Source organism: Carcharhinus amblyrhynchos, chromosome 15, assembly GCF_965287045.1.
Source record: "Carcharhinus amblyrhynchos chromosome 15, sCarAmb.v2.hapA, whole genome shotgun sequence".
Classification (NCBI taxonomy): Eukaryota; Metazoa; Chordata; class Chondrichthyes; order Carcharhiniformes; family Carcharhinidae; genus Carcharhinus; species Carcharhinus amblyrhynchos.
In genome coordinates this window covers 62,774,650-62,794,456 of record NC_137338.1, presented here as the reverse complement: position 1 = coordinate 62,794,456, position 19,807 = coordinate 62,774,650, and the positions used below count along the sequence as shown (strand labels likewise).

Sequence of the window (19,807 nt, the reverse complement as noted above, 5' to 3'; positions counted from 1 at the left end):
CCATAATGGGTGGGACAGGAAAATTCCACATGTAATGTTTAATAGAGATGAGAAAATTGAACTATATGACTCAGCTATTCCTGAAGTAAATTTGCAGATCCACAAGTAGGATCCTCCCATGAAAATATATTTGGCAAATTTTTCCTGCTTTCTCGCTATGCTGTCTTCACACTTGAAAAATAATCATTGTGAGATCCTCCCTTCATTTTTATATCAATGCACTTCTAAAAAATATTTTGTTAGAAGTTTCGTAAAATGCAATTCAACCAAATGACTTAAAATTGGCTTATACTTTAGCGAGGGGAAGATTATATATTCGGCTTGTATCTGCGTGGGTTTCCTCCAGGTGTTCCGGTTTCCTCCCACAGTCTAAAGATGTGTGGGTTAGGTTGATTGGCCATGCTAAAAAAATTGCCCCTTAGTGTTCTGAGATGCGTATTTTAGGGGGATTAGTGGGTAAATATATGGGGATGTGAGGTAGTGCCTGGGTGGGATTGTGGTCGGTGCAGACTCGATGGGCCAAATGGCCTCTTTCTGTACTGTAGGGTTTCTATGAATAGTAAATCATAAATTGTGGGATCCCTATAATAAAAATCCAACTTTCAACACCAAAAGTTTAGAAGGTTCATGCATTCACTGACAGTTTTTCAAATTCGTACAATCACACACATATAGACCAAATTTTGTTTACCATATAATAATGAATACAAATTCTAATCTTCATTATTTTAAATAAAGATATTGACATATTTATTCCAAACAGCCAAACAATGCTGATAAAACAGTGGATGAAGGCAGTGGATAAGTCACTGGATGAGTAATCCAGAGACCCGGAGGAGGCCCTGGTTCAAATCCCATCATGGTAGGTGGTAAAATCTGAATTCAATAAAAATCTGGAAATAAAATTTGTTGTAAAAAAAATCTTGACCAAATCTGCTATCCTTAACTGGTCTGCTATCCTTAGCTGGTTGACTCTTAACTGCCTCTTTGAAGTAACAAGCCGATTTGTTCAAGGAGGCAATAACTGCTGGCCCAGCTAGTGATGCTCACATTTAATAGATAAATTGGGTCTGACCATGTTAAATATTATAAGCAGAGCATCGGTGTGACACAATAATGTTGTAATTAGATGTTAAGCGATTAGAGAAATAGCATGCCTTTTAATTCACTGTCTGCATTCTTCTCTAGCTAATTGTTCCCCAGAGAACCCTGCTGCAGAGTAAAGGAGAGAGTGTGAGGACATTGGATACAGATCTGACCACCTCCACTGAGCTGAATTAACCTGCAGTTACATCAAAAATGACATTCTTAATAAGGTATTGGATAGTTTCATTCCCCCACGAAACTCCTCCCCAGAACTGAAGACACATCACATTTACCCAACCTATGATCCAGCATAACGTTTTGTTAAAAATAAGAAGGGGTGGAACTGTACCAGTCACATTGATGGGAATAATACAGGAGGAAATAGCCTGAGCTTGCTGACGCATCTTCTGTTCTGGAGTAGGAAGAGGTAGATCTTTGCTCCAATTTGTTTGCCTATCTAGTGTTGTAGGGATGTTCGGTATAGGGTTTTTCGGCCGCTGACCTAAGGCGATCATATCGCTGTCACCATCTGTTGATGGAATGGACTGTAAAAGAGTATAACAATTTGGTAATGACGGTGTATCTGAATAACAGCAAGAACATTACATGAAAGAACAAAGCAAAGTAGAACCCTCCCATGAAAATATGTTTGGCAAACCTTTCCTACTTTCTTTGCAAGCACATTATGCAATGGTGCAAATCAGGCTACGTTGGACAAAATTCCCTTCTAGCTCATTTTCTCCCTCATCTCCTGAAAGAGCTGACATATATTTGGATCTGCTTCCACAGATGCTTACAACCCTCTGGTACATCGGATTGCACATATTTCAAGGATGGAGAAATAGACAGAGTCAACAGCCTCTTTGATCCCAAACAGCATTAAGCTGAGCTCGATTCTGCCCTCATTGCTCTAAGACTGACAAACTTTACAATGGGCATCGCTGGATAACAATCAAGAGTGGGAACACCAGCTGAATTTTCCTGTCCCAAGATCCAATTGTGACTCCATTAACCCCAACCCAGCTAATATCACTGCTCAGACCCAGGTGGGATTTTCCTGTTTTTGACTGTGCAATAACTGACTAGTGCACTTACTAGCCATTTACTGGGGTTTGGGGGCAATAATGTAATAACGTGCCCAACTTTCTTCCAGATCAAATGGAAAGGTTTACCACTTCTCCATGAAACAATGCTCCTTTAAATTGCAACAAAGCAGAGGAATCTCAAACTGAAGCATGACACACACTTAGTAACTCTGTGAGAGGTTAGTCAGTGAGTGAAATGGTCAAAATGAAAGAGAAAAGTGAAAAGAAAGAGAAAAGTGAAAAAAAAGATATTTAGACAGCTTCATTGAATATGCTGAAGGCTGCAATTAATATTGATAACACAAGACCAATCACTAGATTTTGAGATAAATACTACAGGCTGAGTATCCTTTTTCCAAACATTGGGGCCAATTGCATTTTGGCGTTCAGATATTTTCAGTTTTTGGGTCTACCATACATACTGGAAGCCTAGGCCTACTTGCATTACGATAGCATAAGCCTAGATTACAAACACTGGCTTGTTTCTCCATTGGCCAACTCTTGCACAACCTATATCTTGCCTATTAATACTCATTATATCTACAATATAGTACTACATTGCGTTATTGACATACAAATTAATAACATAGCCATTCAAAAAGTGCTCTGTTTTTGGATGTGTTCTGTTTTTGGCTGCATGGATAAAGGATATTTGACCCATACTGCAATAATAAAATGGAAAAAAAGCTGTTTCATGACTACTTTTGTTGCTTATTTAGAAGAACTAATAAATGGAAATGATTTTAAGATGTATAGTGTAATGTAACATTGGTTAAATTATATTGGATTTTTCACCTCTTAAGACAGCTTTGTATAATTTCTACATTTCTCAAATATTGCTGAAAAGAGAGACATGTTGCTGAAGCTTTTCATCTTAGAACCATAGAACACAAGAGCACAGAAACAGGCCCTTTGGCCCTTCTTGGCTGTGCCGAACCATTTTTCTGCCTCGTCCCACTGACCTGCACCTGGACCATATCCCTCCGCACCCCTCATATCCACGTACCTGTCCAAATTTTTCTTAAATGTTAAAAGTGAGCCCGCATTTACCACTTCATCTGGCAGCTCATTCCACACTCCCACCACTCTCTGTGTGAAGAACTCCCCCCTGATATTTCCTTTAAACTTTACCCCCTTCACCCTTAACCCATGTCCTCTAGTTTTTTTCTCCCCTAGCCTCAGTGGAAAAAGCCTGCTTGCATTCACTCTATCTATACCCATCAATATCTTATACACCTCTATCAAATCTCCCCTCATTCTTCTACACTCCAGGGAATAAAGTCCTAACATAGAATTCTTCTTGACAAATGCAAGAATGCCAAATTTCAAATAATTATAACACTTTATACGGCAGAAGAAAAGGGTGTCGATTGGTTGGCAAGCAGACTCTGACTGGCTGAGGTATTGTCACAGAGAAAGCAATGGGTTTATAACGGAGGGATCCCAAAAATCCCAGGTAATTCAAAAAGGTTGCAAAGTTTGAACAAGTTCCTTTCATTTGCAGAGAATGAGTTCCTGTACATAGATGTATGTTGCTTCTAGTAAATGAGCTGCATTTCAAGCTTGATCATCTTAATAAGGTTTTTAGTGTAACTCAGAAATGTTCAATAAGTGCTGTCTGATCACAGAATCACACCTAACAACTAATGTTTTATTTTGGATTTTGCAACCACAGTTTGGTTGAGTTAAGTCTGTACTCTGTCTATTGTGAACAACTGAAGGAGTATGCTGTTTGATTTAATCAGCTAATCATTGGGACACACAGCCTACCTACCCTGGCATCACACATTCATTGAAATTCATATACAATGTTATATTACCACAAGCAACCCTAAATACGCTAATAGATAACTAATAGCCAATTTAAAATAATCAAGCTTGTAACCTGACTTCATAGAAGTTTTTTATCATAGAAACCCTACAGTGCAGAAACATTTGGCCTACCGAGTCTGCACTGACAACAATCCCAACCAGGCCCTATCCCTGTAATCCCACGTATTTACTCTACTCATTGCTCTAAACTACACATCCCAGGACATTGAGGGGCAATTTAGCAGGGCCATTTTACTTAACCCACTCATCTTTGGACTGTGGGAGGAAACTGGAGCACCCGGAGGAAACCCACGCAGACACAGGGAGAATGTGCAAACTCCACACAGACAGTGACCCAAGCTAGGAATCGAACCCAAGTCCCTGGAGCTGAGAGGCAGCAGTGCTAACCACTGTGCTACCATGCCGCCCACTTGTTTATGCTGGCTAGACGTACATTCATAGGCAGGAACCAGTCACTGCTAACAAAAGGAATATATTCATCAATGCACCTTTTGAATTGCGCAAGGGCTTGACGAGCCTTTAGTTCCCCTTTACTTTTTCCATGGCAATGCCTCGGCCAATCAGAGTCGACTTGCCAACTAATCAGTAACCTTTTCTCCTGTGGCATAAAGTATTGTGAGCCTTTGAAATTTGGCATTCTTTCATTTGTCCTGATGAGTGTAAGCTTTGGCAACAAATCTCTTTTTAAGCAACATTCATGTTCTGTATTACCAAGCTACTGTTTCTAAGGGCGAAATTCTCCCATTTTGAGATTAAGTGTTGCGCCGGGCTCAGGAACATGGAGCGTTTCCTGCTGCAGCCCCCACCTCATTGATAATGCACACGAGTGTTTCTTGCTGTACTGTGTGATGGGGAGGGAAGTGCAGGCTATTGTAATCGGCCACCATATTGAAAAGGCATTCAACCTCACTGACCCACCATTGAAAAAGGAAAGCAAACCACCCAAAGTAAAGATAGATCTCCAGGAACACTTGAGTCTGGAAGATGGACCTCCTAAGATTGAAGAGGCTGGAGGATGGACTCACCTCCAGAGCACCTAACTAATGCACGGCTAACCCAGTGCTGTGGTGTGCCAGGGTCCAGAGTTATGGGGATGGACTCCATCCTGAACTCCAGAGGGAGCTCCAGGCATTATTGAGGTGAGTCCCAACATCAGCGTGTCATATTGTTCCAACCATGTTTCACGCTGGAGTGTTTTCCTACAGGTACCACAGAGAATCAGGTATTGGGAATGGGGGTGTGCAGATGGCTTTATTTAAATCCCATTAACAGGAAGCAAATGAGGTTCATGCCGGCTTCTAGAGGGTTTTCCAACCATGTTGGGGACCAGAGTAAGCTCCCGCTAAATTCACGCTGGTGTGAAACCGATTTCTGGGCCTCCCGCCATATTCTCCCATCATGCCTGCCATTGAACATGGTGCGGGAGCTTGAGAGAATTCCATCCAATAAGAACTGTGACCAAGTCACCACAAAGAATGCACTGGAAGTGAATAACTTAGGAATAAACAAGAGGGTCTGCTGAGGTAATGAAAGATAATCCCTCTCTATTTAAAGCTCTGCTGTGCTGGAGGGATAAACTTTATTGAAAGGTTATCCTAGTGACTAAACTTCAAAAATAAACAATTGGCAATAAAAGCACTAAGGCACATCCCGAAGTTGTGAAAAGCACTATATAAATACATAATAATCAAATGATAAAATAAATAATTTAATGCCACAAAGACTGATGCACTGGATTTATTTTATGAAAGATGAGGCAGATTCTACTCAATTGCTGCCTTTCCAATAGCAAGGTGGTAAGCACTGCTGCCTCATAGCACTAGGCACCTAAGTTCGATTCCTGTTAGGTTCCTGTCTGCGGAATCTGCACATTTTCCCTTTGTCTCTGTGGGTTTCCTCTGGGTGCTCCGATTTCCTCCCACAGTCCGAAAGATGTGCTGCTCAGGTGCATTGGCCATACTAAATTCTTGCTCAGTGTACCTGAAGAGGTGCTAGTGCGGCGACTAGGAGGTTTTCACAGTAACTTCATTGCAGTGTTAATGTAAGCCTACTTGTGACACCGATAAATAAATGTTAAACGCCAGTTCACAGGTCCCATGTAAATATTATTGCCCATCCAAGCTCACTTGTACTGTATTCAGATTAAACAGAATTCATAAAACTGGCCCAAAATCTGCTGTTAGAATAATGGCAAGGCTCACCAAGCTCAACGTTATTCATGTGTAACTTCTGGCAGGGGCACAGGCTCAGTTAAATTGGAAACCTGCCTTCTGAGATGGGTTGCACCAGTGTTAGCTGTGTGAAATGGCATCTTGCTCTCTGGCTCCCTATTTAAATGGTGTGAAGTGCCTGCACTGCACAGTAGACACCAAATAAACCATCACAGAAAGTTAAGCCAAGTCATTTTAAGGTTAAGTACATTTTTAACCATGCGGCTACTTCCAGTCAACCTCTCTGGCACTGAAAATTAACAATTACAAATGCAGAGCTTCAATCCTTCAGGCTTAATTGTTGTTGGAGATTTTAAGAAGCATTTGAAAATTAATTTTTTTGAAAACATGTTTTCTCTGTCTCCTTCTCTCTGTTAATCTAATCTTTATTTCCCTTTCTTCAATTCACTTTCTGTAGCTCATTCAGCACAGAATTCACTCGCGTTAACTTGCACTTCTTTCTTGGTTCTTGTGTTGTTAATGTCACAACCTGATTGGTTAAGGAGATACACGGAAGCCAGCTGCTGAGCTCTGGGGGCGCTATTGCACAGGTACCCCAGTCTCCCAGTGTACTGGACACAACGTGGACAGTGGGAGATCTGTCACTTTCCTCCCCATGGACTTTCCCCGAACCTCAATTGTTCCTAACCCCGATCGTTGTCCCAGCTGATTGCCACCCCCACACCCCCGATCGATCCTCCCCCCCTGCAGTGTTCTCCCCTTCCAACCCCTGCCACCTCCCCCCCCCTCAATCAGGCCTTGCCCCCTTAGGCCTACCCCCTTGGCACTGCTGGAACACCAGGCTGGAACTGCCCCATGGCCACTGTCCAGCCCTGTCCCGGATCACCGGAGGGCATCAATAGCTTGGGGATGCCATCACGTCTGGTCCCATTGGTGGGGACCATTTGTGAAGCTCGCTAGTGAGGACTGGCGAAGGGGCAAAGTGAGTGAGCCCAGACGGTAGTTTGGGACTCATTGATGACACGTAAAACATGTCATTAATATTTAAATCAGCCTCGTGCCCAGGAAGGGGGTGAGGCTGATTTCATTGGCAAAATGGGGCCAGCAAGACCGCGAGAGGTGAGAAACTGGGTTGCAAACCCCATTTTTTGCCTCTCATCCTATCTTGCCAGCTTGCCGTACAGATCAATCGGTGTGGCGAGCCGCTAAGATCGCGCCCGACATTTTTAACCAATATCAGTCAATTGCATTGAACATTTCATTTCGGAAAAAATACAACAAACTTCTATTTGTCCCACTCTTTGAATAAACTCCTTGTCTGATGAATTGAATGCTAGATTAATCTATAATGGTTTATCTCGGTTCCTCCTGTGTTTTAGAACAGGAATTAACAAGTCACTCACAGTTTGGTTACCAGCTGCATTGATTTGATTCGAAAAAAACCTAAAAGTATCAGTGTCAGAGACAAATGTCCTGAATTGCCTGGCACTGAAGTTTGTATCTGTGAAGTCTCTATACATCTAACAAAAGTCCCCAGTGACTTGTTCAGTAGCCCATTCTTTAATGAATAGTTCCACAATCCATTTCTCACTACTGTAAATGCCAGGCTGTTAACTGTCTGTCAAACTACTGGAACAGAGCCAGTGTAAATATCACTCAGCAAACGCCTGAAATAACCAACCTAACTTATGAAATCAGTGCCTCTCTCTTCTATAGCAGATTGGTTACTCAAATGCATATCCTATGTTTACTCCTGTTAAGTATTCTTAGCAACCATAAACACAAAGAAAATTAGTCACATTAAGTTAGCCTAAAGGGAGTGAGCCATACAGATATATAGACTGCAGTCAGACTTTGTTTTCAAGTGTTTTCAACTATTGTAAGGTGCCGGGAAGCTCGAAGTGAGCAGTTCTTCACTTGGACCCAACCAAACAAAGCAGATTTGGGCACAATTGGGTCAGGGTTTGTGCTTGTCCTCTGGGAAACAACACCTCCACAAAATGGAGAATGGACCATGAACTTCACACAATCCCTCCTTTGATCTGACACACCCTGACTCACCGCCTGCTCGCTGTGTGCTTTTCTGTGGCAGGCCTCACTTCTTCCACTCCCATTATTGCTCTCTTTTGTGCCCAGCAAAACGTTTTATCTCTTAACAGGAAGAGACTGATGGGATGATGAAAAATTCAGCAAAACTGACAACCCTACTGTGGAATATGAGCGGTGTTTACCCACATTCCTTCCTCAGTCAGGAGTTTGCCCTTGTGACTGGCGCGAGAGCTGTCCAGGATTCATGCTTAATGCAGTGTCATCACTATAGTGACCAGTCTTTTTTTGTGTGTGAAGGCTGCTATTTTCTTCTTTGGCAATGCCCTTTGAGGGGTGCACATTAAGGATGCCGTGGGGAGTAATTAGCTATAGCCTGGATTTTTAAACACGTTTATCTTCTTGCATAGATGTTTCATTCTGTAGTGAGACAAAGAGGGTCTGTTTTGTCAAGATAAACTATTCTTTCTACCGAGCCTGCAAAATAATCAGTGTGATTCCAAATGAAACTAAATTCAGTTATCTACAATGGGTCCTCTGTTGACCTTATGGCTAAGACTTCACTGCTCCTTCTATTTGGTAACTTTATTCTCAAAAAATAGTGCAAGAGGGAACAGCTTATGATTACATAAGCTACGATTAGCCATGGGTCTACCATGTGGCTAATTTCCTTCAATGCCATTGATCAATTCACGTCTCCACAGAAAATGTATCTAAACCTGCTATGTATCAGGTTGGGAGTCCCAAAGTATCTCAAAGCAGCAAGAATTAGTTGGGGAGTATCAGTTTCAGCACGGCCTAAAGAATAATCTTTTATCCAAAAAAAGTTTGTTTTGTCATTTTTTTTCTCTGGTGGTTCAGTACTATTAAGCTGCCAAATAATGACACCATCACATCTTAAAGAAAAAAACTACCTGGTCAACCTCCCAAGCACATCGTTCAACTGTTGTTACTGTGTACAGCTCTGAAAAACTGCCAGTGTATTATCAGAATTGACACGACAAAATTTCTGTCTTCAGGGCCATGAGGCAAGTCATTCAAGATATTTGAACTCACTGCCTCAATACTTCTTTTCCGAATACTATTAATATCAGCAGAAACTTAAACAGAGCTTGGGGTGCCGTGAATTGAATCATTCCGGAAGATTCCATCACAGCCAGCAAATATACAGGAAACCAATTCGTCACGCAGAATTCCCACTCCATCACAAAACTCTGCTTTATCCGTACAAATTGTAGTTCCACTTCCTCTTGCCTTCAATAGCAGGAGGAGGTTCTGACAAGAGGATTTAAGAACATAAGAACATAAGAACGTAAGAAATAGGAGCAGGAGTAGGCCATCTGGCCCTTCGAGCCTGCCCCGCCATTCAATAAGATCATGGCTGATCTGTCGTGGCTCAGTTCCACTTACCCGCCCTCTCCCCATAACCCTTAATCCCCTCTCTTATCAAGAACCCATCAACCCGCTTCTTAAAAATATTTAGCGAGGCAGCCTCCACCACTTCAACGGGCAGAGAATTCCAGAGATTCACCACCCTTTGAGTGAAGAAGTTCCTCCTCAACTCCGTTCTGAACCGCCCCCCCTTTATCTTGAGGCTGTGCCCCCTAGTCCTACTGTCTTTTTTGAGCGGGAAGAGTCTTTCCACCTCTATCCTATCCATCCCATTCATCATCTTATACGTCTCAATGAGATCTCCCCTCATTCTTCTAAACTCTAACGAGTACAAGCCTAGTTTATTCAGCCTCTCCTCATAGCTCAACCCCCTCAACTCCGGTATCAGCCTAGTAAACCTCCTCTGCACTCCCTCCAAGGCCAAAATATCCTTGCGCATGTGCGGCGCCCAAAACTGCACACAGTACTCCAGCTGCGGCCTCACCAATGCCCTATACAGCTGCAGCAAGACCTCCCTACTTTTATATTCAATCCCCCTCGCTATGAAGGCCAGCATCCCATTCGCCTTCCTGACCACCTGCTGCACCTGCAGGCTGGGTTTTTGCGACTCATGCACAAGGACCCCGAGGTCCCTCTGCACCGTCGCCTGCTGCAGTTTTTCGCCCCGTAAGTAATAGTCCTTCCTACCATTCTTCCTACCAAAGTGGACCACTTCACACTTGCCAACGTTAAATTCCATTTGCCATTTCCTGGCCCATTCGCCCAGCCTATCTAGATCCTTCTGCAGACTCTCCACACCCTCCGCACAATTTGCCTTTCCCCCAATCTTGGTGTCATCAGCAAATTTCGACACCCTACACTCGGTTCCCTCCTCCAGATCATCTATATAAATGGTAAATAGCTGAGGCCCCAGCACCGACCCCTGGGGCACCCCACTAGTCACCAACCGCCAATCCGAATAGCACCCATTGACCCCCACTCTCTGCCTCCTATTTGACAACCAATCCTCTATCCACGCTAACACCCTACCCCCAACTCCATGTCCTCTGACCTTCTGCAGTAACCTCTTGTGAGGTACCTTATCAAACGCCTTCTGAAAATCCAGAAAGACCACATCCACCGGCTCTCCTCTATCCACCGCCCTAGACACATTTGTCTCATATTGGTCAGGAATACGTCCTGTGACATTCTGGCCGCGATTCTCCCAAAAGCATTGAATTGGCGGGAAAACCGTTCTAGATCCCGACTGTTTTGTCAGTTCAACTTCTCACCCGAACCTCCGCACTCTGCGCACTGCAGAGCTCCCAGTCATGAGTATCATTAAAAACCCGGGGGGGGGTGGGGTTTATTCACGCCGGAATCTGACATTCTGGCTGTTTGGTGTAACAAATTGTCCCTAAATTAGTCTTCCCTCAATGTGGAATGCCATAAGCATAGACAAGGGGCATGGGTGGAGAGGGGACTTGTAATGTTAAAATGGCGGCGCAGGCTTGTTAGGCCGAAGGGCCTGTTTCCCAGGCTGTGTTGTTCTTTGTATTCTGGAACTCCGCTCATGCTCTCTGTTTGCTGGCCAGCTCAATCGCTGACCAGCCTGGGACCCCCACAGTGCTGTCCTTCCGGCACCCCCACCCCAGGCCGACTGCACAACAATTCCCAGGCCAGCCCTAAGCCCCCCCCCACCTTCCTGGAGCATCCCAATGCATAACCCACCTTTCCCCTTCATTCCCCCCACCCAGCATTGGCGATCCCCCACCCTCTTCACCCCAGTAGACCCCCCCCACTCCTGTCGCTGACCCCCACCCCCCCCCCTCGGGGTCAGAGACCTCCGGAGGCGGGCCTCCCTCGGCAGATCCCCTCCCTCCCCCTACTCGGGTGCTGGCCTCCCTCCAGCCCAGACTGATCCCTGTGCAGAGTTGCAGCGAGACCCCCCCCCCCACCCCCAACCAATCGCCCCTAGGACCGCCTACAATACGCCCCTAACACTCTTAGCATTGTCAGATGCTTGGGGGACAGTGCCAAGGTGCCCCCTGGGCATGGGCACCTTGCCCCTTGGGCAGTGTCAGGGGCACAGGCTGGCACTGCCAGCGTGCCCATGCCCAGGGGACACCATACCCGTGGGGGGGGGGGCCCCCGATTGCCCCCAGCGGGCTCTCCTTCTAGTTTCCCGAATATGGGAGCTGGTGTAAATCCTGCAGGAATAAAGTGCTCCTGGAGGGGTGGGAGATTCAATCGGGACCTGAAAGTTCCCAATAATTAGATATAAAATATATTTAAAATACATTTTTAAAAGATTCAAATTACTACCTGCCTTCCCGCTGGTTTCCAGTGTGGTCTGACCGGCGACTGTTACCCGGGCTCTGGGAGACGCGCGTGCGTTCCCGGCACATGTGCAAATCCTGGTATAAGGCCGGTGACACACATTTCCCACTGCGACCCGCCAGACAAGTTGTGGGTCGTGATGGGAGAATCGCGGCCTTTGTCTCTATTTTAAACCATCATTTCTAATCTGAAGGTTATGCACCCTATTTATAACTGCGATGGGTGCTGAATTTGTATTGTTACAAAGATAACTGTGCAACAATAATAGTATAGATCCTAATTAGATATTGCTATGCTCATGGTCTGTAATCATGAATGTAACCTTTAGGGTCAGAGAAGTGACCCAGGTGTGTACTTGCCATAATTGGTCTTTCAAGTTCTGACAGTAACGATTACATGTCACTATTTCTGCTCTGAAGATTACATTGTTTGATTAATTTCATACATCAAAGAATCTCTTCAGTGCAGAAAGAGGCCACTTGGCCAACTGAGCCGGCACCAACAACAAGCCCACCCAGGCTTTATTACCTACGTATTTACCCCCGCTAATCCCCCAACACTAATTTGGCATGGTCAGTCAACCTAACCCACGTGTCTTTGGAGTGTGGAAGGAAACCGGAGCACCCGGAGGAAACCCACACGTGTGAACTCCACACATAAGCATACGCGCGGTGGGTTGTGCGAGGGCTGCTCTTGGATGTTGCTTCGAGAGTTGCCTAGTGCTTCACGTCATTAGTGTACGCTTAAACTGGACCAGCTGACGGGCAACACGACAGCTCAGTGACTATCACCGTTTGCTGTGCAGATACATGGACCTGGGTTGGATCTCCGACTTGGGTCAGTGTCTGTGGGATTTTGCACATTCTCCCCGTGCTTGCGTGGGTTTTCCCCGGGTGCTCCGGTTTCCTCCCACAATCCAAAAACGTGTTAAAATGGCGGCGTGGGCTTGTAGGGCCAAAGGGCCTGTTTCCTGTGCTGTGTTGTTCTTTGTTCTTTAGTCACCCGAGGCCGGAATTGAACTTGGATCCCTGGCACTGTGAGGCAGCAGTGCCAACCACTGTGCCACAATGCCACCCTTCTATATACACTTGGGTTATTTAGCAAGCTTCAAATAAGATCCTGACTGCTTGGCAACAACACAATCAATCACCATTTTTCTTTGGAATCATTATCCATGATTAATAAGGGTTTTGCACATTCCATTGTCATTTAATCACTCCTGCCCTCATCGGGGCATGGTGGTACAGTGGTTTAGCACTGCTGTCTCTCTGCAATATCGGTTCAATTCTGGGCTTGGGTCACTATCTGTGTGGAGTTTGCACATTCTCTCTGTGTCTACCTGGGTTTCCTCCAGGTGCTCCGGTTTGCTCCCACACTCCAAGGTTAGGTGGATTGGACATGCTAAATTGCCCCTTAGTGTCCAAGAACATGTAAGTTAGGTGGATTAGCCAAGGTAACGTGTTGGGTCATGAGAATGGGTCTGGATGGGATGCTCTCTTGGAGAGTTGGCACAGACTTGACGGGCCAAATGATCTCCTTCTGCACTGTCGGGATTCACTGGCACCAATCGCAATCTTTGTTCTTTCCTATTAATCCCATATCCTAGTTTTGTACTTGCTTCAAAAACAAACAGCTCAGATCAATAACAAACTTATTGATCTGAGACACTGGGTGCGATTTTACAGTCTCACTTGTCCCAAAACCATAAAATCCCACCCGAGGTCAACAGATCTTCCCAATGTCTGCCCCTCGCCCACTCTGGTTTCCGTGGCGGATCGAGGAGGTAAAATTCCAGCCATTGACTCTGTTTCCCTCTCTACAGATGCCGCCTGAGCGGCCAAGGGTTTCAGCATTAGCAGTTTTTATTTCAGATTTCCGCAGTACCAGAGAGTTGCCAGTGTCCCCAGGAATTGTTTCTAAGCAGGACTCACCACTTCTGGCGAAGCGAGAACAGCAAAAGCTGAAGAAAATCCACAGACAACATGTCTTTGAATTTGGACTGAATTCCCTTTAATTTGTCCAAATTCTTTATTACTTTGGCACAGTACAAATCTGGGGACATGTTTTGTTTTCCTCCTGTCTGACATGATAGAGGGGTTAGAGTTTGAAGCATTGCCATTGATGTTATGCTTGCATTGATATGCCTATCGTAAAATCTAAAGGGGTCAGAACTTTCAAATGGAAATTGCACAAAAATGTAACAATGTTTGATCCTAATATGTGTAAATGATGTATAAAAAGTTTTGCAGACAATCTGGTAATGTAATAAACTAGCACAATCCACTTCCATCTGGGAGAATTAGTCTACCAATCACAGAATCCCTACAGTGCAGGAGACCATTCGGCCCATCGAGTCTGCATTGAGAACAATCCCATCCAGACCCTATCTTCGTAACCCCACATTTTCACTCTGCTAATCCCCCGGACACTAAGGCACAATTTAGCATGGCCAATCAACCTAACCCGCGCATCTTTGGACTGTGGGAGAAAACCAGGGCACCCGGAGGAAACACACATAGACACGGTGACAACGTGCAAACTCCACATAGATAGTGACCCAAGGCCGGAATTGAACCAGGTCCCTGGTGCTGTAAGGCAGCAGTGCTAACCACTGTGCCACCACGCCTACTCTAGAACAATACAGGAAATGGAAAAAAAAACTTGGTGCACTCATTCACAAAATGCATGGAGGCACCACAATGTTAAATTTATTCCCCATGTACTGCTCATCAAATGTTGAAACAGCCTCACGTTTACTGCAAGTTATTATAAAACAAAATTTTGGAAACAAATGCAGCATTCAATCATTCACCACCAAAATGGGAGTTGGTTAAATTACATGTTTGATGCTTTTCCATTTGCAGAAAGGGGTGTACACAGACATCAAGAGAAAAACATGCTGCTTGATACCCGTGACATCTGTTTAGCTCTGACGACTGGCTAAAGGGGATTGATATTCCCTTTCATCCTTTTTCAGAGAGCAGCCTTCCTGCAGCTGTTCTTGGCAGTCACGAGGATATGTTTTTTAATGCCAATATTATGCAGCATGGGATATGCCACAATCATCCCAGCACCTAGCTCCGACTAATATGGCAATAACATTCGGATGTAGTCCAAAGATAAGTGTCCAAAATTGGGATTTTACATTGCACCAGTTATGTAGGCCTTTGCAAGCGGTTCCACAGCCATGGGTAAATCTTGTCCCCAAAATAACAAGCTTAGGTTCTGTCTTTTCCTCTGAGCATGCTTGGTAAAACTCTTGATTCTCTCAGGCTCGGTGCAGGACACCTTGACATTAAGCCCAAACTAACATTATGCTCCCCCACTGTTTTCACACATCTGTAAGTGGAAAGAGCAGCTGCCAACATAGAGAGAATTACCTACCAATCTACACAGTACCTGCCAACCTTCATGGTGTGATTATCAATTGCCTGCAACACTGTACTGGTGATGCGAGTATGATCAGTGATTATTTCCTTCCACTATACTGATGGTCAAACAGAAAGCGTAGAATAGGCACAAAGAACAAAGCACTGCAGATAGCCTCGAGGAATATAGGAAATGCAGGGACAAAGTTAAAAAGGATATAAGGAAATCAAAGAGATGGCATGAAAAAAAATGACCAAGTTAAAGAAAACCCAAGATGTTTTACCAATACATTAATGGTAAAAGGTGAGTTAAGGAAAAAGGTGGGGCCTATCAGAAATGAAGAAGGAAACCTGTGTGCAGATGTTGGTGCTGTGGGAAGGTGTTTTAAAAAAAAATTTGTCTCCATTTTTGCGAAGGAGAGGGAGGAACACCTTGAGATATTGGTCAGGATAATCATAAAGAGAGAGGAAGCACTCGAAAGGTTGGAATTATTGAAAGTTGATAAGTCGCCAGGGCCAGATGATTGTTTCCAAGGCTGCTTATGGAGGTCAGGAAGTAGATAGCGGATGCTCGAACGATGATATCTCAGTACATACAGGGGAAGTACCAGAGAGCTGGGCAAATGCAAATATAGTTCCCTTGTTTAAAAAGGGATTGATGGAATTGCCAAATAATTATAGGCCAGTTAGTCTTACATTGGTGGAGGGTAAATTGGTTGAATCAATAGATTCTAGGATTAGGATTCGGGACAGGAATAGCTGTCACATAGAAAGGCATGCACCTGTTAGGGATGGTCCGCATGGATTTGTTAAAGGAAGGTCTTGCCTCACAAACTTGATTGCATTCTTTGAGAAAGCGACAGGAAGTATTGATGAAGGTTGTGCAGTGGATGTTGTGTACGTGGACTTTAACAAGGCGTTTGACGAGGTCCCACAAGGCAGATTGGTCAAAACAAGTAAAAGCCCATGGGACACAGGTTAATGTGGAAACTGGATCAAAAGTTGGCTTAGTAACAGGAAGGATACTGTAATGGTTGATGGATGCCCTTGTGATTGGCAAGTTGTTTCAGGTGGTGTTCCATAGGGTTCAGTGTTAGGACCTTGACTGTTTGTGTTATATATTAATAATTTGGATGTGAATGTGAGGGGCACAGTTGGAAAATTTGCAGATGACACAAAGATTGGCCAAGTACTGGATAGTATAGAGGATAACTATAATCTATAAAAATAGATCGATGGGTTGGTGGAATGGGCAGTAAAGTGGCAGATGGATTTTAACACAGAGAAGTGTGAGGTAATGAATTTAGGGAGATCAAACGGTTATAGGGAATACACAATAAATAGGAACATACCAAGAGGGACAGATGAACTGAGAGATTTTGGTGTACAAGTACACAGGCAGCAGTTCAAGTAGACAAGGTTGTAAAGAAGGCACATGGAGTATTCTGGCAGAGGTATAAAATATAAAAGTAAAGATATAATGTTGAAATTGTATAAAACACTGGTGAGGCCACAATTGGAGTATTGTGTGCAGTTCTGCCATATTGCACGAAGAATGTAATTGTTCTGGAGGAGGTTTACAAGAATGTTGCCAGGGCTAGAAAAATGTAGCTACGAGGGCAGATTGGATAGATCGGGGTTATTTTCCTTGGAACAAAGAAGGCTGAGTGGGTGACTTGATAGAGGTGTGCAAAATTATGAGGGAAAGAGACAGAGTGGGCGGGATAAAATTATTTTCCTTGGTGGAGAATTCTAGAACCAGGGGACGTGGATTCAAGACAAATGTCAGCAGGGGTAGAGGGGACATGAGGGAGAACCTTTTTATGCAGAGGGTGATAGATGTCTGAAATTCTCTGCCCGAGTTGGTGGAGGAAGCAGAGACCCTAAATTCTTTTAAAAAGTACCTGAATTTGCACGTTAGGCGCTGTAAGCTACAGAAAGATGGGAATAGAAAGGGCACCTAAGTGGCCTCGGCCTGGCATAGCCTTCTTTGCTGTTGTAACTTTTCTAAGACTCTATGATGATGTGAGTGTGATCATCAATTGTCTTTACTCTGTACTGGGAACGCGAGTATATTCATTAATTGTCCTTCTACTCTGTACTCATGATTTGAGTGTGGACCATTGATTGCCTTTACTCTGAATTAATGAGAGGGCATATAAAAGCATACTCTGAGTCCATGAAATTTCTCGAGCACTCATTCAACATGGACTGAGTCCAGGAACTAGATAGCAAACCCGTACAGAGAGTGTACACCTGGTTCCAGCATTGGACCACATTTTCTCAGTATTAAATCTCATGATCCCAGAGGGCATATTAGTTCATGCTTACTGCACCATTCCACCCATTATTTTAATTAAAGCAATCCATTTAAAATGAAGGTGTTGAGCCAGTTATCTAATAATATCACTGCAGGCCATATAAAAAATGCTTATAAATTAATTCAGAGCAAAATATTAACAATACACACCCACTGTGTTTCACAATGAAATTACCTGGACTGAGAAAACAACTGTTATACCGTTTTTTTCCAAAATAAGCCTCACCAAGCTGTGAGAAAAATCAAAGGCTAACTAGGGAAACAACACTGATATTACACAAACCAAAAACTTCAGAGTTTTAGAAGGCTTTGAATTGAGATCAGGTGATCTTCAGTTCCAATGGCATATTTTTCTGGAAAATTAACAATAAGGGACAATAATTGTGATGGCCCATGTGCTTTTGTGGAAAAGCATATATACTATTTTGGAATAATTGTCCCTTTAAGAACTAGGCTTTTCTGGAAGATGATTTCTTGTTTAAAAAAACTTCTTGTTTCCAGTAACTGATCATGTGACCAAGCTACATGGGAGACAAATAATAGTAAAGCAAAAGGGCCACAACAGGTCAATTATGGGCTCGGTTGGGTGTGGTTCTATCTTTGAGCAGTTTAGTTTTAGTTTTAGAACAAGCTGGTTGTAGGGAATATCTTATTGAAGCAGAATTCAGTTGAAATATTTTGTGCTGGTTAAAAGGGTATAAAACACTTGATAACTGAAAAAAACTCTATTAACAATCACTTTGACTTCTATGATAGCCATGCTGAGAAGACAGAAAGAGAAAGCTCTTAAATGTAAGACTCCAGAATTAAAGAACATTAGAACCAGGAGCCTTCTGACTTGGGAAGCTATGCTTAGGATGCCACTGATGCCTGTGTTGAACTGGGAGTCTAAAACCATGGGATTGTTGGAAGAAATTTGAAGGGACAACCTTTTCAGAAGTAAGCGAAAAACTCAAGAAATATTAGCCCTCAACAAATCTTTGGAACAGTATTTAGACCAAGTCACTAATCTTCCAATTTCTGATAATAATTTAAGTTTTTTGGGGGTCAGGAGAAATGGTAAGTTAAATAGGTGTAAAGGAAGCTTCAGTTTAAAATTTTGGTTTAGGGTATGATCAACTGTGTTCATTGTACTTTTAATATTTTTAATATAACTATCTACTCAAGAGAGAGCACAGTTATTAGTAATCATGTTCTTCAATATTTGTAGATTAAAATTCTTTTAGTTTAAACTGTGAACATTGTGGCTTCATTCTTTTAGTAAATACCTGATATTATTGAACTCAGTGAAAGCAGTTGTGGTATTGGCACCAAAGATTTTGCATTGAAATCTTCCATAAAGCACCCTAAAACAAATGCCATAATGAAAATTGATTTTTATCCTACTGAATAATGGGAGATATTATTATGGACTACCAAACTGTGTTGTCTCTCAACAATTTATTGGTCTACAGTGACAATTGGGAAGACCACGTGAAACACCTCAGTGCAATATTTGAGAGACTGCAGAAAGCTGATGCGGTGACATATTTAGCGAAAAGTGTATTTGCCAAGGTCACTTATGTGGGACTGGTTATGGGATAGGGTCTATATTGCCCAGGGAAGCTAAAATTCAAGCAATATGGACTTTCCTTACCTAAAAGCAAATGAGATATCCTGCATGTCCTTGGAATGTGTGGATTTAAGGAAAGTTTGTTCTGAATTTCAGCACAATAGCCATGCCATGAGCAAATTAGTGAAGGGGAATGTCAAACGTGACAGGACAGAATCTTGTCAGACTGTCAGAGGGATTAAAGACTGCCTTAATAAATGAGCCTGTGTTAGCTGCTCCAAATTTCAACTCGCCATTCAAGATTGATGCCAGAGATACGACGTAGGAGTTGTATTGTTATAAGATGATGATGTTAACATGGAGTGCCCAGTCAGTTATTTCTCAATAAAACTTAACCCTTGTCAACGGAAGTATTCCACAGTTGAAAAAGAAGCGTTAAGCTTTGTCTTGGATCTTCAACAGTTTGAAATATACATTTCCAGTAAATACAAGAGGGACAGTGATGTATGCAGAGCATAATCCAAAATGTTTTGGAGAAATTCCAGATCCGATTCTCCATTTGTTTCACTGCAGATGATATGACAACCATTCAGTTCAAATGCTGTTCACATTACAATAAGGAAAAACGGAATGGT

At 43.2% G+C, this 19,807-nt stretch overlaps 1 protein-coding gene across 4 annotated transcripts in view; it reads right to left on the bottom strand.

Annotated features, from left to right (window-relative positions):
• The window catches only part of nhsa (Nance-Horan syndrome a (congenital cataracts and dental anomalies)), a 482,186-nt gene that overhangs the window by 23,775 nt on the left and 438,604 nt on the right, over positions 1–19,807 (bottom strand). For all 4 annotated transcript variants that reach the window (XM_080204037.1, XM_080204038.1, XM_080204039.1 and 1 more), the window contains one exon: positions 1,436–1,631. In XM_080204037.1, the coding sequence (XP_080060163.1) occupies positions 1,436–1,631 (196 nt within the window). The remainder of the gene's footprint in view (positions 1–1,435; positions 1,632–19,807) is intronic.